This window comes from Carcharodon carcharias, chromosome 2 (genome assembly GCF_017639515.1).
Source record: "Carcharodon carcharias isolate sCarCar2 chromosome 2, sCarCar2.pri, whole genome shotgun sequence".
Lineage (NCBI taxonomy): Eukaryota > Metazoa > Chordata > Chondrichthyes > Lamniformes > Lamnidae > Carcharodon > Carcharodon carcharias.
Genome location: NC_054468.1, coordinates 183,030,982 through 183,054,221, shown reverse-complemented (window position 1 = coordinate 183,054,221; position 23,240 = coordinate 183,030,982). Strand labels below are relative to the sequence as shown.

The following is a 23,240-nucleotide window of genomic DNA, read 5'->3' as shown; positions in this document are numbered from 1 at the left end:
TGCCAAGACCACCTGCCACTTCACTAAGTCTCATTAATGGAAAATTCCGCCCTTAGGTCTTGGAGGGCTTTGGTACTCTGAGGAATCCCACCCCAGTGTTAGTCACTTTTTCTGAAAAGAGAGCAGAAATTTGAAACAGCTATATTAGCAAAATGCTGTGCTCGAGTGAAGATTAAGTCACGTTTTCTTCAAAAGTCCCTATCAATCCTGAGCTCTGTCACTGCAATAAATTGTTATAGATTTTGGGTAAATGTAATCTTTTAAAGTGATATTAAGCAATGTAAGAACAGCATAGTATGCATTGCATGACATGCAGTTGTAATCCAGTGTTGCTTTTGACCTTTTACCCTTGTACTACAATCTACAAAAGTTAGACTGTTTACCATGAAGAAAATGTATTCAAAATACTTCTGAAATTAGCTGATCTGGTCTCTGACAAAACTGAACAATGACACTGAGCTCCAACTCTAACCTATTTTAAAACTTTGAACAAACTGATCTTCAGATTACCTCATTGTTTGTTTTTTTTGCTTGTGTTTATGGTACCATTATCAGTACACTAAAGGTTCCATTTTAAGCTTACAAGCCTGTTGGCACTGATTATATTTATTTGGTTAAACTGTAACTTGGAAAATCTTCTTTAGTCTTGAAACGTATTTGTATGCTCTCACCCGGTTGAAAACCAGATGAAAAAGATAAAACAGCACATTCCACACTGAATTTAAGATTTGGTGCAGCTTCTAACTTTCAACGAATATTGTCAACTGAGTATTCCCACTCTATGAAGATGAAGAGTCATACAGACTCGAAAAGTTAACTGTGTTCCTCTCCGCAAATGCTGTCAGACCTGCTGAGTTTTTCCAGCTATTTTTATTTTTGTTTCACATTTCCACCATCTATAGTATTTTGCTTTTATTCTCACTCTATGATCAGTATAGCAGCATGATTTACTTTAGAACATCAGAATTTTTCAGAACATGAAAAGGCCCATACCATTTTGATAAAAAAGCTGCATTTATTTGCCATAACCCTTAATGCAGGGACAATCTCACAAACTCAAGATTCACCCAAGATTGAGGGACCTACATGACCATTGTCCCATCGTCAAGGCAGGTTTGCCTGCTCCGGATGTCTACCAACCCCTCCCAGCCTCCCCTCTACACGAGCTATCTCTAAACCTGCACCCTCTACCACCTAGAATAACAAGGAGAGTGGACGTCTGTCTTCTTTAGTCTTGAAACATATTTGTATGCTCTCACCTGGTTGAAAGCCAGATTAAAAAGGTAAAATAGCACATTCCACACTGAATTTAAGATTTGGTGCAGCTTCTAACTTTGAACGAGATATTGTCAACTGAGTATTCCCACTCTATGAAGATGAAGAGTCATACAGACTCAAAATGTTAACTGTATTCACCATTAATGGTGGAATTTGGACTTGCTACTGAAGACTGTTAGCCAGGACAACTGATGCACCAGTGGGCATACGTCAAGCAGTGCATCATGACCGAGATCTCAGAAGCTGCTCCATCCAGGTAAATTTTACGGTGTGTTTGACAGTGGGGTTCACGTAAAATAACATATGTGGGCACGCCACCACCTTTCCACCCACTCTCCAATTAGTGCCCCATATTATGGGGGTGTGGGTGGGTAAGGCATCAGGCAGCCCACCCACCCTTAGGCTTATTAAGGCCCTAAGGGCCTCAATCTGCCTCTGCCACAATTTTTTGGTCTGCTGGGGGGGAATGGCGAGTGGCCCAGCAGTTTTCACTGCATGGGCTGCTGATGGGTAGGAAGGGGCTACCTCCTTTGGTGGGGGGGGTCCCCTATGCCCATTGGGGCCATCCCCTGCCAAGAACCTACCCCCACTTTATCCCTCCCTCCCTGCCCTCTAAATCCTAAACCCACACCCCCCTCCCCACCTCGCTGGGCTTTGCCAAGCAGGCCTGCCCATACTCCCCTGATGCATGATACTTTGTCTTTATGGACTGTTTGCTGTCCCAACAATGGCCACAACTTGATTCTAGCATTGCTGGGTCTACAGATTTGCCAGCCAATCTAGGGCCGGACTCCCAGACCCTGAGTGGTGGAAGTCCCACTTTAAATCAGTTATTGCTGCCCCAACATATTATCGCAGCGGGGCAGTTGGATTTCTGGTCGTGCAGTGCCAACGGACTTTTTGGCCCTGGGTGTGGGTAATCCATCCGCCCTGTATAATTCACCCCTTCATTACAGATCCTTGACTTTGTATAAGGCAGTTCATTGATCCTTTTGGAACATAATCTCAGGCAATCTCCTTGACACTGCAGATAAGGGAGAGTCTGCAAAACCCGCATGTTCCCCTATGTCCCACAGACTGGCGAACATCAAAATGGGCATGCACCTGTACATTAAATAAAGACTGATCGCGAATACACACCATAGTCTCCTATATAATAAAGGAGATGTCTAACATTCCCCTGCAGCCATCAATGAGTGCCAGCCATGAGGCATGCCAGCCTAGTTAGGTCTCTGACTAATGAAGTCTGTAAAAAGTATAATGATGTACACAATAATAAAGTGAAAACAATATTTAGATGTGACAAAGTGAATTTTGTAAAAACACCCATGCCATCTTTGTGCTCTCACAAATCCTTAAGTTTTCTTTTCCTACCACTATGTCTTGGTGAGACACCAACAACAGCAGCTGAGTTGGAGGCAGACTCCTGAGTGTGATGCCCCACTGCCTGTGATGACTTTGATGTGCATCTTCTGGAGGTTTGGAGTCTTGAGGACTCTGGTCTACTAGGGGTATCCTGCATGGGTGCAAGGTCAACCTCCTTGATCATGCCTAATGAAGGTAATGGGGTCAATGGGGTCAGAGGGGATGAGGAGAGGCCGCTCACCCTAAAAGTACCCTGAGACACCCCGGGTCAGCTGGCCCGTGCTCCTTCTCCATCTGGGTGTGCAGTAGCAGCTCCGTGTCTTCCTGAGGAGAAAAGGCATCTGAAGGGAGGTCCAGGTGCCTCCTGCCCCCTCTCAAATAGCCACTGCTATGTGGAGCCCAGGTTTAGAGCACTGGAGTGCAGGTGAGAGTGGATACAGGTCACTTTCTCAATCTGGCTTTCCATGGTGGTTGCCAACTTCTCCATGCAGGAAGCCATGTGCTCATATGCGTCAGACATGGCAGAATTCATGGTATGTATGGTCTCCTCCGTAAGCCTTGAAAAGCTGCGCGTAACCCCTGGCATCTCTGCAATATGTTTCCCTAACCACTGCTTCATTTCTAGCAGACTTGTTGTGGCCATGACCAGAGATCTGTCACCAGCATGGGGCTCAGTGAGGGCCTGATCCCCAACAAGTCCTCTGGTGTCTGGGACCTCGGCTGTCACAGCCTCCCTTAGCTGCTAGAATATGAGTGTGCTGTGCCCACAAGAATGTGGAACCAATTCAAAACTTCACCCCTCCATGACCTGGGTGGGTGTACCTGCACTGGTGGAGGGTCCAAGAATGGCAGGTGATGCTGCATGTTCTGGGGCATTGGTGTCATTGTCCCCAGAGATGGAGTCTTTGGTCTTCTGGAGTTGCTGAGGTGCAGGGTCTGGATTGTGGGGAGAACAGAAAGAAACATATTAAGATTCCACAGAGTCTATGAGCGCAGCACAATTCCTCGCATGGTCCTGAGTGCCCATATAGCAGCACCAGCTTGGATTCATTCTCACTCTGATGCCTTGCCACTCCAGCCTCGCCATATCAGCTACACTTTGTCTGCCCTGCTCCCTACTTTTGGGAGGGCCTCTTCCTCAGCAGGGATGAGGACCCCTCTGCCTGTCTTCACCTTTTCCTTTAAGTTATGGGTCTGCTTGTCCTGCAGGAAACAGTGGAGATATAGTGAATTGACAAATGCCAACTGAACCCCTTGTATGCACACATCTCCATCACACATATTGGCCCATCAATGTGTTAGGTTATATTCAATTGCTTACTCAAGCTAAACTGTCACATGCTTGTGGCGGGTTGCGGGGGGTGGTTTAATGGGACTGGGGGGTGGTGTTGGAGGGGTGCTGGAAACAAATGGCTCAAATTCTGACAAAAAGGAAGTGAAAATGGGGCCATGATGCGGATCTTCCCTGCTCGCCCAGGCAGCTCTTTTATAGCCCACCGGGACCTACTGAATTGTCATCTGTCGGCAGGATCCTTCAATGAAAACTTGCCGCTGCCACACAAATTACATTTGATAATAAACTAATCACACCATTGTGACCTGAAGGAAGCCACTTCTCCAGCTGCTTATCTTCCACAATCTGGAATACCTGCCCCAAACTCCTGCGCTATTTTAAATCCTCCTTAAAACCTATCTCTCTGAGTCAGCTTTTGGTTATGTCTCCCCCTTTGGCTGTTTGTCCTTTATCCTCAAGCCTGCATGAAATGCCTTGGGTGTTTTTTTTTTATTTTTAAAGATAAATTTAACTGAATTTTTTGTACTGGTTAGCAGCAATGTTATCTAATCATGTAACCATGTCTTCCCTGCCCTCGGAGAGTGTCAAAAAAGTCTGCACAAGAATGTATAAAATACAACTTCGATCGATTGGTTCAGTCTGCTCCATGAAATGAGATAAAACTGGCCAAGGTTGAGCTTCCAGCAGCATCAAAGTGCAGGTTACATTGTTTATCTGGACGCGATAGTGCAAACGTTCTGCTTTTTATACAGTGGCAACAATGCAAGCGGAAAGCATAAAGTCTCGGGTTAAAAGGCAGTTACCATTCACTGGTTTTACTAACTTTCAAGGCAAAAGGGAAAAATGTCATGCAACTGCGACTGACCAAGAAAACTTGATTCCAATTGACCAGCAACTTACTTTGGAAAATATAAAGCATTTCAAAACTAAGTTGAAACAAGTCGAGGTTCTGCCGACTGTTAAGGAGATCCAGGAAACAGCAGGTGGACACCAATGTGAAAGCGTCCAAGAACCAGGACAGATCAAAAAGATTTCAAATTCTAAAAAGGTTCACATTGCTTTCCTTGCAGACAAATACGAGCCTTTGATCGAATCTTTGGGAGAAAGTCTAAATGAGGAGAGCAAAGCGGACAAAAAATACAAAAGGAAACAAAAGCTTAAAAAATGCAGGAAGGTAAGAAAAAAATACGAAGAATCTTAAACATTTAAAAAATCCGAATTGTTGAGTAAACCAGTGTATTAATTGCTTTACTGGTCGGGACAGTGTCTGCTGAAGTGTTACTGACTGATTCTGGGCACATAACCTCTCAGCTGATTTTTTTTTTGCCGACCCATCAGCGAAGATCCGCCAAATGAACACTCCTTATAAATCGGGTGTAACCTTTTTAGAGATATTTTGCATTCCTCAGCGAGATCACTCCTCAAACTTATAAGCTCAAAGGAATATGATCTACGTTTATGAAGCTTTAGCCCAGTATCATTTTTGGCAAATCTGCATTATACTGCGCACTCCCTTCCCTCATCTCAGACCAGGATATCCTTCCTGAGGTCTGGTGCCCAAAACTAAAACACAATTACCCAGATCAATAGTGCTATAATCCCACTGATTTCCCCAGCTACCTTGACTATAGTTCCTCACACCCTGCTTCTTGTAAACAGTCCATTTCAATCATGGAACCTTCCATACTGGTGGGTTCAAATTTGTCTTTCCTTCTGCTCAACAGAGGATAACACCATCTTCCCCCCACCCCTTGACAGGGCACTCTACTGTGGCTGTTCCATTTCTTCTCCTATGCTCATTCCCTTTCCTCTCCGCCCCAGAACCATGATAGGAATTTGCTCGTCATCACTCCACCAGCCCCAGTCTCTGTATTCAATGCGTCATTCTCTGCCATTTCTGCCACCTCAGCATTATGCCACTAACAACAACATGCTCCCCTCCTCAATCAACCTTTTGAAGGGATGGTCACTCCTCAGTCATCCTCGACAGGCCCTCTCTTTCCCTGGCACCTTTCCATGCAAGTGCAGCAGATGCAAGACCTACCTCTTATCTCCTCCCTTCTCACCACCTAAACACTCCTTCCAGGTAAAACAGTGATTTACTTGTACTTCTTTCAATTTAGTATACTGTATTAGCTGCTCCTCTACATGGGAACAATCAATGCAGATCAACTGCTTATCAGAACACCTCTGTTTAGTCTGCATTGATGACCCTGAGCTTCCCATTGCCTGTCATCTTAATTCTCCACCTTGCTCCCAACTATGTTGTCCCTGCCTCCTGCAGTTTCCAGGTAAGCTCAATGAGAACTCAAGGAACAGCACCTCATTTTTCAGCTGGGCACTTTACAACCCATCTGGATTCAACATTATGTTCAATAATTTTCGATCATAATTTCTGTCCCCATTTTGTTTTCTCTTTTCTTTGCTGGTTTGGTTTTTATTCTCTCTCGCTTCTCTCTTTTCTGATTTATTTTTGTTTTCAGTTTGCAGCTATTCATGATCCTGCCATTCACACCACCTCTAGATATATGTTTTGCTTCTTTACTTGTCCCATTATAACTTATTTTGGCCTTGCGCCATCAGCCCTTTTGTCATTTAATCTTTCTTGTCCTCCGCCCTATCTCAGACCTTCCTTTTATTATTTCTTCCCTCCTCACCCCCTTCACTTGTTCAAAACATATAAATTTCTAACTTTTCCTAGTTCTGATGGAAAGTCATTGACCTGAAACTTTAACTCTGTTTCTCTCTCCACAGATGCTGCTGGACCATCTGGGTATTTCCAGCATTTTCTGTTTTTATTTCAGATTTCCAGCATCCGCAGTATTTTGCTTTTATTTTCGAATACCTCACACTTATTTGAATTCTACTTGCCACAGTTTTGCCTACACACTCAATCTGCCTATATCCCTCTTTAACCTTTTCTACCGTACATAGTTTATTCTTCCTCTTAATCAGTCATTGGAAAACGGGAATTCCTTCAACCAAGTCATTGATAAATATAGTTAAAAATAACGAGGCCTCAATACAGATTCCTAGGGAAAATACTTAACATTCTGCCATTCAGAGTACATTCCTTTTATACATACTCTCTGTCCCCTACCTTTCAGCCAATTAGCAACATGTGATCTAAGGTTATCTCTTTAATCTCTTTCCATTTGTACTCTGTGCCCTGGTTTGTGAAACCAAAATGCTATTGGCTGTTTTTTATGACTTTCTCAACTTGTACTTGTACTTTTATTGAATTATGTATTTGAACACATGACTGTGACACACCCCCTTCAGCGAATGTCCATTCATCATTTGCCCTCATCATCGCAAAATGTATTATCTCACACATGTTCACATTATGCATCTACCGCCTGTCAGCCAATTTTGTTAACCTGTTTATGTTTTTCGCAATCCTTCTTCTGGAACGAATTCTTTCTACAAGTTATCTCTAACACTTTTAGGATACCTACATTCTTACTTCCAAGAATGTAAAGACTGATGCAAAGTATTTAATATCTCTGTGCCTCATGTTCGTATTTCTCAAATTAGACTTCTTCCTTTAAACTTGAACTACCCTGCATCTCTTTAACTCTGACTTTATATATGGCTAGATTGAAGCGTATACTATTTTTTGTTATGGCGCAGCACATGGTAAATGCTGAGCTGTTCAAATCCCAGAGGGAAACTTGAAACAACTGCCACATCTATTTTGCAATTTGTATTTATTTCGATATGCATGCCTTGAATTCAGTAGTAATAAGACCAATGAGTCTTATAGGTTTCTTTTAAAACTAAATTAAACCTCTATTAATAAATGGGGCAATCCATGATAGACTTAACTTTCACATCTCTCGGAGCCACTTTAACCATGTCCAATGGTATGGCCTTGATTCGTAACTTGCACTTTCGCACATTCACTTTTATGTAAGTTCATCACCAAATTAGTTTCTTGTAATCAGCAAAACAATTCTTCCAGATGCTGTAAATGCACCTCCCACATCTGACTGAAAACTATCAAGTTGTCAATGTAAACAGCACAATTGCTCAGACCTGCAATTATTTTGTTTGTCAGTCTTTGAAATGTTGCAGGTACATTTTTAATATCAAATGGCATGATTTTAAACTGATATAGTCTATCTGGCATCACAAAAGCTGATATCACCTTTGCTCTCTTTGATAATGGTACATGCCAATATCCTCTTAGTAAGTCCATCTTTGTGATAAATTTTGATTGTCCCACTTTTTCAATGCAATATTCCAACCATGGCATAGGATATTAATCTGCTTTTGTCACTGCATCCACCTTTCAAAAGTCCGCGTACAGTCTTTGTATTCCATTTGGTTTCGATACCAGTACAATAGGCAAACTTCAGTTACTGCAACTAGACTCAATAATATCATTTTGAAATATGAATTCAATTTCTTTCTGTACTTGTGTTAACTTTGCCAGACTTAATCTATAAGGATGTTGCCTTATCAAAGACGAAACACCTTCACATACATTGTGTATAGCTTAATTGTCCTCCCCAGCTTATTCCCATAAATAGTTCTGTGTGACTGCAATAGCTTCTCCAAGTCACTTTGACACTTGTCTGGAAGGTAAGTCAAAATTACATTTAAATTTTCAAGTACCCCCTCATTATCCAATTTGATTAGAGGAATATCAGTGTCAGAATCCTGCATTTCTACCTCTTCCTTATTATCTACCACCACCAATATCTCCTTTTGGTCATCTTCCCTGCCTAAGTACTTTTTAAGCATATTTACATGACACAACTTTTGCTTCTTTCCTCCATCTGGTGTATTTATTAAATAATTTACTTCACTCAGTTTCTTTTCAATCCTATAACATCCACTAAACCTTGCCTTTAATGAGACACCCAGTACTGGTAACAGAACTAGCATTTTCTTCCCAGCAGCAAAACTACAACTTGTAGCTTTCCTGTCTGCCCTCACTTTCATCACTTACTGTGGTATCTTTAAATGTTCCCTAGCCAACTCAAATGGTCTGCCCAATCTTTCTCTGAAGTTTGATACATAATTCAGGGGAGTAGTTTCTGAATTTTGACTCACCAATTTCACATGAACCAATTTCAGTGGTCCCCTTACCTCATGACTATAAACTAGTGCAAAAGGACTAAAACCAGTCAATACATTAGGAGCATCCCTAATAGCAAACAGCAAGCATGGAATTTCCCTATTCCAATCCTGTGGTTAATCCTGACTATACGCCCTCACCATAGTTTTTAGAGTTTGATGCCATCTTTCCAAAGCCCCTTATGATTCGGGATGGTAAGCTATTGACTTAAATTGTTTTATCCCCAAACTGTTCATTATTTTGTGAAACAACTGTGACATAAACATTGAACCCTGATTGGATTGTATTTCTATAGGTAGAACATGGGCAGAATTTTACGAGTCAGCAAGCAGGGGGTGGGGCCCGCTCGCCGATGCATAAAATGATGCACAGTCCTCCCGACGTCACCATGCCTGATTTAAATTTTCAGAAAGGCGGGAGTGCAGCAAAATCAGCTGCGTGCCCGCTGACCTGTCAATGGTCAATTGAGGCCATTGACAGGGTCAATTAAGCAATTAAAGGACCTGCCTGTCCAACCTTAAGGTTGGCGGGCAGGCCAGGAGCCCTGGTGGGAACTCGAAAAAATATGAAACCTTATCCACAGGCGGGATGAGGTTTCATGTAGGCTTTAAACATTTTTAATAAAGATTGTGTAAAAATTATGGACATGTCCCACCTTGTGTGACATTGTCACATGAGAGGACATATAAGAGAAATTTTATTTTTCTATTTTTGTCTTTTTTACATTTACAGATGATCTCTCTGAGGCTGAACTTAGCCTCAGGGAGATGACTGCGCTCATTTGTGCGCATGCGCGAAAGAGCGCACTCTCGATTTTGGGAATCCCGTCCCCCACCCGCACAGGGAGCACATAGCACTTCTGTGCGGACATCACGCTGGGCAGGCCTTAATTGGCCCACCCATGTAAAATGGCGCCGCACCTCTGATCGGGGGCGCTGATAGAGAGCGCATCCGTACGCACCCGCCCATTAACTTCCCCCCGATGGGGGGAAGATTCAGCCCCATATCTTGTAAAAAATTTAGTTAACTCTTCCACAATTTTCTTTGTTGTAATATTTCTCAAAGGTATTGCTTTAGGAAACCTTGTAGATACATCCATTATTGTCAGTAAGTACTGATTTCCACTTTTTGTCTTAGGGAAGGGTCCTACACAATTAATCATGACCCTAGCAAAAGGTTCTTCAAATGTTGGAATTGGAATTAACAGTGCCGGCTTAACCACTGCTCGTGGTTTCCCTATCACCTGACATGTGTGACATGTTCTACAGAATTTGACAACATCCCTATGCAATCCAGGCCAATAAAAATGTTTTTGTATCTTTTCCTGTGTCTTTCTAATTCCTAAATGTCCCCCCATTGAAATTTCATGAGCTACCCTCAAAATCTCATTTTTGTATCCAAATGTTATTACAATCTGATGCACCTCCCCCCAGCTTTCATTTGCTGCAGCATGATATGGCTGCCATTTTCACATTAAGACATTACCCCTAAGGTAATGACATTCTGGAATACATTTTGCCTCTGTTTTATAACTGTTTTATTTGCGAATTCTTTTTCTGTAGCTCCATTAACTCCCTTGAGTTAAACACCTCAGCTGCATTGTCCTCTGTTCCTTCTTCCTGAACAATGTTATCAAACACAGTGCCTGCTAATTGGACTTCCACACCTTCTCCCTGCCTTTGAACGTGTTGTTCTTGTTTCAACCTATGATCCTGTGATCTTGTTTTCGCACAATCTGGAAATAACCCAGGATGCTCTATCTGCAACACTTCTGTTGGAAACACTTCTACAGGCTGCTCAACTACCATAGGCATCACCCACATCTGTGACCCAGCTATATTATTACCCAGAATAAACGGAACCTCTGCAATGGGCATTTTTTTCACTACTGCAACAATCACTTTGCCTGTTTTCCACTTACCCCTTAAATTTACCTTCCACAATGAAATAGGTTTAGCATCTCCATGAACACCACTTATTATTACCTGCTCCTGCAATACCAGCTCCGAACAACAAATATCACTATCCTAAAACATTGACTAATAACCCTTGTATCTCTTAAAATTTTAATATCTTTACCTACTCCACCCTGTACAAATGGAAAGACTTCCCTTTCACATACAAAGTCTATAAACATTTCTGCAACCTGCTTCTCAGAATTCTCTTGGGTAAATTGTGAATACATTCCCATTTCTTTACCTATCACTGATTGTCCCTGTTTTACCTCAGCACAAACCACTGATTTTTCCTGTGCCTGAACCTCCAAAGCCACAGTACTTTTATTTCCAAAACTTTTTTGCACCTCAATAATCTCAACAGATTTTCCATGCAATTTAAAACACACTGACGTCGTGTGTCCAACTTTGTTGCAATGGCCTGAATTTTCCTCTTGGCGATTTGGGGGCGGGGCCCGCTCGCCAATGGGAAAATGATGCGGGATGACGTCAGGAGGAACCCCCAACATCATCCCGGTCCATTTAAATCTTTAGGAAGGCGGACGGACAGCGAAATCAGCTGTCCGCCCACCGACCAGTCAATGGCCAATTGAGGCCATTGACAGGGTAATTAAAATAATTAAAGGCCCTCCCCGTCCAACTTTAAGGCTGGCGGGCAGGCCAGGAGCCCCAGCAGGCTTCTGATAATACATGAAACCTCATCCACTGGCGGGATGAGATTTCATGTCTGTTTTTAAAAACTTTGCTAAATTTTATGTGTTATTTATTAACATGTCCCATCGTGCGTGACATTGTCACATGAGAGGGACATGTTAATAATTTTTTTATTTTTCTATTTTTTAACTTTAACACTTTCACTGATCTCCCTGAGACAGCACTTAGTCTCAGGGAGCAGTGCACTATTTCGCATGTATGTGCGAAAGAGCACACTTTGACAGATGGGGAATCCCTCCCCCCCCCCCCCCCCCCCGGCACAGGAAGCGCATAGTGCTTCCCGCCGGGCAGGCCGCTGGGCGGGCCTTAATTGGCCCGCCCACTTAAAATGGTGGCGGGGCCCATTTCAGTGGCAGAGTTCAGCTGCCCGCCCACCACCGAGCCGGTGGGGCCCACCTGCCACCGAGGGCAAAATGCTGCCCAATGGAAACGCTCCAATTTTCAAATGTCACTCCTATCCTCAGCACCTTCCTTTTTTTCTGGAACAAAAACTTCCTGTGAATTTCCACCTAATCCTTCCCTTCCCTGACTACCCACCTCCCTTTCACCTTCCCACTTTCCACCCTTTTCTGATTTAAAAGGGTGAGGAGAAAAAAGTTTAGCTCTATGAACTAACTGATATTCTTCAGCTATCTCTCCTGCTTGTCTTACCGTTTCAACCCTCTGTTCCTTCACATGAGTTCTCACTAGTGAAGGAATTGACTCTTTAAATTCTTCCAAAAGAATGACCACTCTAAGAGCTGAGTATGTCATTTTTATCTTTAATACCTGTATTCACCAGTCAAAATTACTTTGTTTTACTCTTTCAAACTCAATATAAGTTTGCCCAGGCTGTTTTCTCATATTCCTAAATTTCTGCCTGTATGCCTAAGGAACCATCTCATATGCACTCCAAATAGCTTTTTTTTACCATATCATAGTTCACCGACATTTCCTCTGACAATGAAGCATAAACTCTGCCCACCAACATAGATTGTAACATCAGTGTCCAGTTTCCCTGTGGCCATTTCATCTTTTTAGCTATCTTCTCAAATGAAATAAAGAATGCTTCAAAATCTCTTTCCTCAAACTTTGGAAGAGATTGCACAAATTTAAACATCTCCCCACTGGTTCTGATCTGGAGATAAGTCCTTCCTCACCTTCTGGTGTCTCTTTTTTAACTGCCAAAATTTTAAGCTGGAATGCTCTGTCTCTCTCTTTTTCTCTCCCTGCCTTTCTGCCTGTTCCCTTTGAAATGCCCTTTCTCTTTCCTTTTCTTTTTCTGCTGCCTCTAGCTCAAGCTTTTTCATTTGCAACTGAATTCGAGCCCATTCCAATGAACCAGCTGCTGGGAGTACTTGGTCTCTCAGGTATTCCTTCCAATTTCAAATGCTGTGCTATATCTTCAATTATGTCTGATTTGCTTACCCCTGCTGGTAACCCTAATTGTAACTTATCTGCCAATTTCATTGACTTAGCTTTATTTGTATTTTGTAAATGAACCAAAGTTATAACTTCAACTCCCAGACAAGTCTGAGCAACAGTCAAAGCCATATTGCAACTCCTGAATTCAAAATGCTTCTCGTACTCGTAACGTTAAGATTCACCAACTCCAAACCAATCCAGGAATTTCAAAGAGCCCCCAATGTTGTTATGGCATAGTGGATGGTAAGTGCTGAGGTGTTCAAATCCCAGAGAGAAACTTGAAACAACTACCACAACTATTTTACAATTTGTATTTATTTCGAGATGCATGCCTTGAATTCAGTAGTAATAAGACTGCTGAGTCTTATAGGTTTCTTACAAAATTAAATGAAACCTTTATTAATAAATAAAACATTTAAGCACATACATATGTTTACAAATTACTACTATTATAACTCCTAGCTCCCCTAGTTAACCTAACTCCCAGTAACCTCCATTAAGGCAACAGTAAAACACATAGATTTTAAAAGACCCAGGCAAAGCAACACGATACCCTGAACAGTCAAATTCAAAGTGAGTTTTCTTCACTTCAGTTCGTGCAGTCAGCAACTTGAGGCTTAGGGGCTGGAGGCTTTTCACACTTGTTAGATCATAGAATGCCTTCCTCTTACACATAACCTCATCTCCTTTGCACAGGCTTCTCCCTTCTAAATGTAAATCCCATTGTCTCAATATGTCTTTTCAACTCTACTTTTCTAATAATAAAAATCTTTCATAGTGCCAATTTTATCAGTAAGCTTTGGGAAAAATAAACATGTTGTTTGGCTTCTTCTGGCTAAGTGTAACATTTCACCACCTCTTCTGAAATTCAAATTACTCTAGTTTATCGAAAAATGTAAATTTTCCCTTCACACCTCATATTCTACAACTTCAGCCGTGTTTACTTATTTAACATTTCAAAATTAGCTTCTCTTCTGATACATCAAAGCCATCAGACCAGCTATCTTTAATTCAATTAAGTCCCACACACACAGACACACACTATTCCTGCCTTACAATAAGTTCCAATAATATTATGAAAATTATTATATTTTCCTGACATTTTTTATATTTGGCAACCTTTTTTTCCTTTTAATCTCCCTTTTCACCTGGCACAGCACCTTCCATGTTTCTCATTATCTTGGAATTGTTAGCTCTAATTTTTTTTATCATATGCTTTCCTTTAAAGTTTCAATTTAGTTTCAATCTGTTCATCTGCAGACCTATGTTCTGGGCACCCCTTATGTCTGTTATCCATATATTTGTTTTCTGCTTTCCTCTCACGTTTCATCTCGTATTTAAAAGATTCCTCCACCACCCACACAAATACTACTTTAATTTTCTCATTGAGATACCTTCACTGCTTTCTCAGCCTCTGCATCAAGTGACTTCTCATTTTTGGTGATTTCAACCTTCATCTCAACTCATCATGCTGTCTCTCCTCTGGATTTGCTGTGCTCCTTCCATTTGTATTGTTGTTCCTTCACTGTCTCTGTGTCAAGATCCTGGAACTCCCTTCCTAACAGCACTGTGGGCGTACCTACACCAAATGGACTGCAGTGGTTCAAGAAGGCTGCTAACCACCACTATCTTCTCAAGGGCAAATAGGGATGGGAAATAAATCCTGGCCTTGCCAGCAACACCCACATCCCATGAAAGAACAAATAGGAAATAAAGTTAAACTCGGAGCTGGTAGAAATATATTTGATTACCAGAACTTGAATACCAAGAGATTAATTATTTGCAATAAACCTCATCTCCTTTGTACAGGCTTCTCCCTTCTAAATGTAAATCCCATTGTCTTAATATGTCTTATCCATGTAATATCCATGGGATCCTAGGTGTGTTCATGATGGAAATGCTACAATATGTTGGGATAGGGAAGGAAAAAATTAGCAACCCTTACTGCTATTTCCCACTGGAAAATCTGTACATATAAATGATGTATGAGGACAGCACTAGGCAAATAACCAGCCAACGCTGACTGCTATCACTTGTCCATAGAGAATACTCAAATGAGCAAAGTATTGGTGGGTGGTTAACATTGGTAGAGGTGTACATTAGTTTCAGTGAATGTCACTGGCAATGCAGGCAGGAATGAAAAACTACCCTGCCACTTTCTTTTGGTTGTTGGAATGTGGGTGAACTGATGGAACTGCATTTATTAGCCATCAGTTGTTCAGAAGGTGGTAGTAGATGTCTTTGAACTGCTGCAGATGTGTTTTTTTTATTTTTTTCATGAGATGCATCACAAGCAAAGTCATTATTTTTTGGTTATTCCTAATTGTCCTTGAGAAGATGGTGGCCTTCTTGAACCTTTACAATCCATGTGGTGTAGGTACACCTCCATATCTGTAAAGAAAGGAGTTCCAGGATTTTGACCCAGCAACAGTGAAGGAACAGTGATGTATTTCCAAGTCAGGTTGGTATGTTTTGGAGGAGAACTTGCAGGTGCTGGTGTTCCCATGCATCTGCTGCCCTGGTCTTTCTGGGTGTAGGTTGCCGGTTTGGAAGGTGCTTTTGAAGGAGCCTTAGTGAGTTGCTGCAGTATTTCTTGAATATGATACATACTGCTGCCATTGTGCATCAGTGGTGGAGGGATTGAATGTTTAAGGTGGTGGATGGGTGCCAATCAAGTGGACTGCTTTGTTCTGGATTGTGTCGAGCTTCTTGAGTGTTGTTGAAGCTGCACTTATCCAGGCAAGTGGAGAGTATTCTATCACATTCTTGACTTGTGCCTTGTAGATGGTGGACAGACTTTGGGGAGTCAGGACATGAGTTACTTGCCACAGAATTTACAGCCTCTGACCTGCTTTTGTAGCCATCGTATTTATATGGCTAGTCCAGTTCAGTTTCTCATCGAATGGTAACCCCCAGGATGTTGATGGTGAGGGTTCAGCCATGGTAATGCTATTGAATTTCAAGGGCAGATGGCTAGATTCTCTCTTGTTGAAGATGGTCATTGCCTGCCACTTGTTGTGGATGTTACTTGAGTATTGATGGCATTCTCATGATGTTGTTAGCTGGAAAATTGCAGCATTGTGACTCATTGATAATGCAGAAATGGGAGTATATGTCCAGGTGAGGATGATATGTCCCTTGGAAGGGAATTTGGAGGTGATGGTATTTACATGACTTCTCAGTGGTAGAGTGTTAGACTGGAGGATGCTGTCAATTTAAGCTTGTCCTGAACAGTGTTGAGCTTCTTGAGTGTTGTAGCAGCATTTGTTCAGCTGTGTAGGCCTTCTGGAAAGACTTTTGAAGGATCAGGAGGTGAGTCAGAATACTAACCTTTTGCCTTGCTTTGGTGGCTAGAATTAAGAGGAGTGCAGATATCTCGAAGAATTGTGGGATTGAGGATTGTTTAAGTTGTATATCCATCAGAAATAAAACTTCATTATAAGTTGGAAAATGCACCCTGCCTAGAAAAAATAAATTCCCTTTTCTGATGCACTCCTAAAATAGTCAATGTACTATGGCGCACAAGAAAGTTGCCTCGTTGATTTACTTTGCATATGGATCAGTCCAAGTTCCAAATGCAGCAAATCTGTTTTTAAACCTAAGAACAACTAACTGTTTCTACCCATTCCTCAGGAACCAATGGGCTGGATTTAATGAGGTGCTGTAGTCCCCAACCCTGGCTAAAAGGTCGTGGCGGAGTTTGCCCATGATCCTGACTTTCAACAATTTACCACTGGGAGAAATGCTGAGTGGTTGTAGGCAGGACTTCCTCCCCTCCCTCAGGAGCAAGTAACGCCTTAGAGAGCTCCTGGCCTATCAGATGGCTGGGCGTGGTGCCCACTGATGGGACCACAGGCAGCCCTACTGAGTTGAGAAGCCCGGACTGAAAAGTAAGTCCAAAGTCTCACTGGGGCCAGGTGAGCAGATGAGGGCTGGGTGAAGGGCCGAATTCGAGAGGCTGGGGGGAGGTGCATGCTTAAGGTGGGCCCAGAGGGTCTGCAAAAGAAGACCTTCACCTTGCCTGACACCATTCATGCAGCTAATGAGGTTCTTAAGTGGCTATTGATTGGCCACTTAAGGTTCTTGATAGACCCAAGAGCGGGCGGAGTACCCGATGGCCTCCCCCATTCCCTATTTAATTGCGGTGGGGGCAGGGGCAGGCAAGCCACATGGGGTGGGGGGGCATGGTGTCCACTGGATTTTACTGATCCCGCCTTCAAACCACCTAGCGTGGGAGGATATAATACAGGGTCTTGAGTTGGACACTGGATCTCTATTTGGATCGATGATTTCTTTGGCAGCAAAACTTCTCCGTGAAATAATTTTGGGCAGCTTCTGCCCAGTTCATAAATGAACAATTCATAATTGTCCATAATTTGGCATTAAATTATTTGGAAAAAAGCCATAAGGATTGCTGATATGTAAAGCCACCAGTCTAGGAATGTAAAAGATAAAAACAAAAAACTGCGGATGCTGGAAATCCAAAACAAAAAATATCTGGAAAAACTCAGCAGGTCTGACAGCATCTGTGGAGAGGAACACTGTTAATGTTTTGAGTCTGCATGAATCTTCAGCAGAACTAAGGAAAAATAGAAAAGAGGTGAAATATAAGCTAATGGGACAAGTAGATCTGGATAGAGGGCCAGTGATAGGTGGAGATAACCAAAAGATGTCATAGACAAAAGGATAAAGAGGTGTTGAAGCTGGTGATATTATCTAAGGAATGTGATAATAAAGGTACAGATAGCCCTAGTGGGGGTGGGGCGGGGAGAAGGGATCGAAATAGGCTAAAAGGCAAAGATAAAACAATGGATGGAAATACATTTAAAAAATGGAAATAGGTGGGAAAATAAAAATCTATATAAATTATTGGAAAAAAGGGGATTCGGAAAGGGGGTGGGGATGGAGGAGAGAGTTCATGATCTAAAATTTTGAACTCAGTATTCAGTCCGGAAAGCTGTAAAGTGCCTAGTCGGAAAATGAGGTGCTGTTCTTCCAGTTTGCATTGAGCTTCACTGGAACAATGCAGCAGGCCAAGGATGGACATGTGGGCATGAGAGCAGGGTGGAGTGTTGAAATGGCAAGCGACAGGGAGGCCTGCATTGTTCCAGTGAAGCTCAATGCAAACTGGAGGAACAGCACCTCATCTTCTGACTAGGTACTTTACAGCCTTCCATCATCACCTTCATGATCCTAAAATATGAAAAACCTGCATTGAAATTGATTTATTAGGAAGTATGCTTCGCTTTTCAAGTTATGATATTGCTTACATTCAGTCAGATTTTTTGACTTTAAGATGAAGGAAAATACAAAAGAGGAATATTTAATGCAGCCACCTCTCCAGTGGGAGAGTGTATTGTATACTTGTCTGACCACCTATAATTTCTTTTTGCCCTGAAGGCAGTATTATAATCAGTATCTTAGGCACCAGATATTTAGCTGCTAGTTGGAACATTCACTTTTGCACTAATCCAGACCTACCCACCACCATTCTTCAAAAAACAGTAAAAGATATTACAGGCAAAATCAGGGTTTGATCCATACATTTTATAATTCACTTTAAGAGCAATAGTGAAAATTACTACAAGCTTTGAGCTTCATTTGTTGACTACCTTCTTGCCTTTTGTGGCCTTCAGCAGACTCTGCAACATGGCTTTTATTGATGACTTGCATGCTGATTCGACATTGTTAGAGCTAAGATGCCGTGGTGTTCTCTCTCATTTTCATGCTTTCCAGTAAATAGAAAGGAAGAAAATATGATTAGAAAACCTAAGCTGCTCCAGTATCCAAGGAGCAAGTGAAAAGACTTCAAAATAGAACTTTTGGCATTATGGGGAAATGCCTAGCCTCCACTTGCCAATGAGTTAATGTGATATAATTGGAATTGCGAAATCAGAAATGGAAATCACACCAATCAATCAGTGGTGCAATATTCTGGAGCACAATTGAGAATTACCCTCAAGTATGACATTATTAACTAAAGATTAGAAGACCAGTGACATAATTTGTACTTTGCCTGCTTTTAGTAATTCAAATATTCAACTAATAATGCTAATTTTACTCCTCTTTAGAACTTTTTAAAAGTCCTTCGCACTGGATGGAAATACTTTGTACTTGGCATTCAAGAATTTTCAAACAATTACACAATGCCGTACGCGACTTCTTTTACTGTGATTACTGAGATGCGCTGAAGGACTGGCAACATTGTGGGATTTCACATATTGCATTGTGTTTCCATTTTAATGATACAAAATATTGAATTTGTTGTTTGTAATTTCAAATCTTCAATTTTCAATTTGCAACTGTACTGTTTTAAAGTATTAAATGATGGTTCTCTCACAAGGTAAAGTGAAAGGCTATGATAAATCTGGCATTATGAATCTCGAATACATGCACTACCTTTTTGAAAAAGAGAATTGATAAACCTAAGGCAAATATATGGCTTTTGTTCATGATTGCTACTGCCGATATATTATGTTGTCATGAACTGTATTCATTTAAATAGAACCCTTTTCTCATTCTAATTGCTATTAAATTATAGATTTTATAGATTAATACTTTCCTTATATGTTGTAATTTATCTAGAATTTTTATCTTCTTTCCATTGTAATCTGGATCAATCGATAACAGGTGTTAAAAACCTATACCTGTTCCTTTTTATTGTGCTTTTCTTGCAATGATTGACCAAACTTGACTTTCCAGCTCTGAGCTATTATTAAGCCGTTTAACTCAGTTTGTTAGGAATGGTAGAAAACTGACTGTATGTAGCGACAGCATATTCTACAGATATTAATCCTGTTCTGAGTTCTCCACAACAAATTTTAATGCAAATTGTAACAAAAAAATTGAAAAGAGCTAAGGAAACATTCACTTGTAAAGGCTTATTAACACTTTGTTCGTGATTTCATCAGAACATGATTTTTTTTTCTGCTGAATGCAATAACCAGATAGGAAATACCTCATTTAAAAAAGCAGAAAAATCTTGAAAAACATACACAAATTTTCAATCATCATCTGTGGAGAGGACTGCTGACATTTTGATTATGTTCCCTTAAGGTACTAATGTGATCAGAAAATTGAAGGTAAATATATATTTCAATAAAAATAGGCAAACAAAGAGGAGGTATCAGTGGAATAATAACAGATTATCTCAATTAGTAGATAAAAGTATTACAACTCTAAAGGAGCACCTTGTGGAATCAGCACGCTGAGTTAAAACAAATAGTTGTTTGGTAGTACAGAACTGGAGTATTGCTGAAAAAAGAGATTATTTTTTGTCGAAGCTTTTTGTCTTCACTCACCAGAACAATTCACAAGAAAATATCGATGTCAGGGAAAACAACATATTTATACTGTATTAGAAGAAATTGCTGATTTGCAGGCAAGTGGACTCTGATTGGTAGAGGCATTGCCATGGAAAATACACCAGTGGATGATAGCTGACAGTTAACTGCCAAGAATTGTTTGAAATTTAAGGCAGGCAGCTTGACTCTGATTGGTCAAGACATTGCCCTGGGGAATGAATCAATGATGGCTGCATTTACTTTGTTTAGCTGAAACAGGCCCAATGTTCTTTCTTTCTGTCTGCAAAGATCAGGGCTCCATGTATTAATATATGTAGCTTCTACTACGTGCAAATGTGCCACACTGCAAACCCGACTGACAACCTGAAATTGATTGTCAGTCTAATTCTTAGCATACTGAGGATTATTTAGAAAAGGTTGTCCAATTGCAGAATCACATCTAATATTGGACACTGTGCTTTGAGTTTTGCAAGCACAGTCTGATTGGGTAAGGTCCCTACCTTGCCCATTGCGAACAATGGAAGAGGGACATGCTATCCTTGGGACATATAAACAAAAAATGTCTCTTTTTTCAGTAATACTCGAGTTAAAATAGCTTTTTGGTGAACATTGGATGCATTGTATAAGTGGGTCTAAGAGTTTCTTCCTAAAACTAGCTGCTGGAATGTGTGAATGTCACTTCTCCAAGCCTTTAATGGTCTGGGAGATGTTGGGCCGGCTCATCACTAGTATTTATAGCAATAAAATGAATTGTCATATAACCATGGTAACAGAATGAGGCTAGTGTATCTTGGTGCCTCCACTTTGTTATTCCTTTCCTGTAATTTTGTACTTTGATAGTATGCATGGGATGTAGAAATCAAAGGTAGAATTAGTGTAAGAGTTGTGTCCACTTATGCTGGATTGCGCAGTGTCTGATGTATCTAAGTACTTATGCTGAATTGTGTAATATGAGTTTATTAAAGACTCATATAATTCATACTGGAATCATGAAGTGTGATATCCCAGAAGACCTGATTCTGCATTGTTACAGCTGATATCTCTTTACTCCAGTAACAAAACGAATTCGAGAAAGAAGCAGTCCAACACTTCATCACCAGTGCACAATAGTCGCACTGTATTATCTACAGGATGAACTGAAATTAAATTTCAAGTTTCCCTCCAAGTTGCACACTATCCTGACTTGAATATTTATCACTGCTCCTTCATAGCAGTTAGGTCAAAGTTCTAGAACTCCCCAACTAATAGCAGGACTATCCAACTAAATGGATTGCACTTATTGATGAAGGTGGCTCACTAGCACCATCTCAAGGGCAACTAGAGAAGAACAACAAATGGTGATTTTTGCTTGCAATTTTCCCCATATCCCAAAAACAAGTTTAAAAAATAGCAAGGAAGTTATCCTAGACTTTTATAAACTACTGGCAAGCCCTCAACTAAGAATACTGCTTGAAATTTTTCGTTCTGCAGACTAAGTGCGGTGGTGAGCAGGTTTCAAGGCTTGTTTGCCGCTGGGCAACAGGGTGGGAAATTGTGCCCAATTTCACTCTGGGAAATCATTAATTATGCATCGGCGAGTAGCTCTCCAAATTACCTGGCTAGGTGGGCACTGATTTGTCCACCCACGCTGTTACCTCATGGGGTCAAAGGTCTGGGCACCATATTTTAATGCCACCCAAACACACAAATTATTCTCCGCAGGCCCACTGTATGCCGGAAATTTCTTGACATGGCTCCACCAAAGAAAAAAGCTGATCCCAGGTTCAGCAATCATTTCTTTGAGGACCTCATCCGTGGAGCCTGCCATCATTGGGATGCCCTCGACTTGAGGGATGGCTCCAGGAGGCCCACCAGCCTCATCACGCTGGCCTGGGAGGTAGTTGCACGGAGGTCAGTTCGTTGGACACCCGCCCGAAAAATGCCATCCAGAGCAGCAAGAGGATGAATGATCTCATTCACTCCCCCAGGGTAAGTCAAACTTCAGCTCACTCCAATCTCACACTCATAATGGCATCATGCACTCAAAGGGCAGAATTTTCTGCTTGTCGGGTGGGTGTGCGCCTGATCCGAACGAGCGTAAAATGACGCATGATGACGTTGGTTGAGCGTCCTGACGTCATCATGCACTCGTGTGATATTTTGGTTGGCAGGCAAGAGTCGGAGCCACGCCTGCCATTAATTAAGAGGCCAGTTAAGGCCCTTGACAACCCAATTGATGGTGATCTAACGTTGCCCGTGCGATTTTTCACCCGTCGCACAGGCAGGCGGGCAGCCCACAATTTGCAAAATCTCATCCATGGATGGGATAAAAAGGGTCAGCAGCATTGCCAGGGTGAGTAGTGAGGAGTTTTTCAGGATAGTTTGATGCTGGTTTTTTCTCAGTACTTGGTAACTTCATCTCTGTTCGGGGCTTCATTCTTGAGGCCTGAGGATTCGGACGGTGTGGACCCTTCCAGGTATCTGACAGCTTTCTGTTACCCTGGTAATGGGGATTGTGGTCTCCGCTGGAGGCACCTCCTCTGAGGTGGAAGAGAGGGACAGAAGGGAGAGGAGGCCATGGGTCCTAATGCAACTTCCAGGGGAGGGACCTGTGGGAAGAGAGGCACAGGCACAAGGGGTGCAGGGCCAACAGGTAGTCTAAGGCACAAGGGGCCGCAGAAGACGCCACTATTCTGCCAGGGTTTACAGGCGGTGAAGCAGCTACCTCAATATGTCCGACGTGCAATGCCAAAGGGGGCTTCATTTTTCCAGAGAAACCGTGACCTCCAGTTGTCAGATGATTGGGCCTGAGATCAGCTCTGACTGTGTGAATGGACACCCCTTGCCAGTGGCCCTGAAGG

The 23,240-nt window shown here is 41.8% G+C and overlaps 1 protein-coding gene across 1 annotated transcript; it reads left to right on the top strand.

The window, feature by feature from the left end:
- The first annotated feature begins 4,452 nt into the window (after positions 1-4,452).
- LOC121289619 (uncharacterized protein C1orf115 homolog) lies at positions 4,453-21,418 on the top strand. Its single transcript, XM_041209252.1, has 2 exons — positions 4,453-5,111; positions 19,168-21,418. Exons 1-2 carry the CDS (start codon positions 4,698-4,700, stop codon positions 19,285-19,287), a joined length of 534 nt encoding a protein of 177 aa, XP_041065186.1. The 5' UTR covers positions 4,453-4,697; the 3' UTR covers positions 19,288-21,418.
- The last annotated feature ends 1,822 nt before the right edge of the window (positions 21,419-23,240 follow it).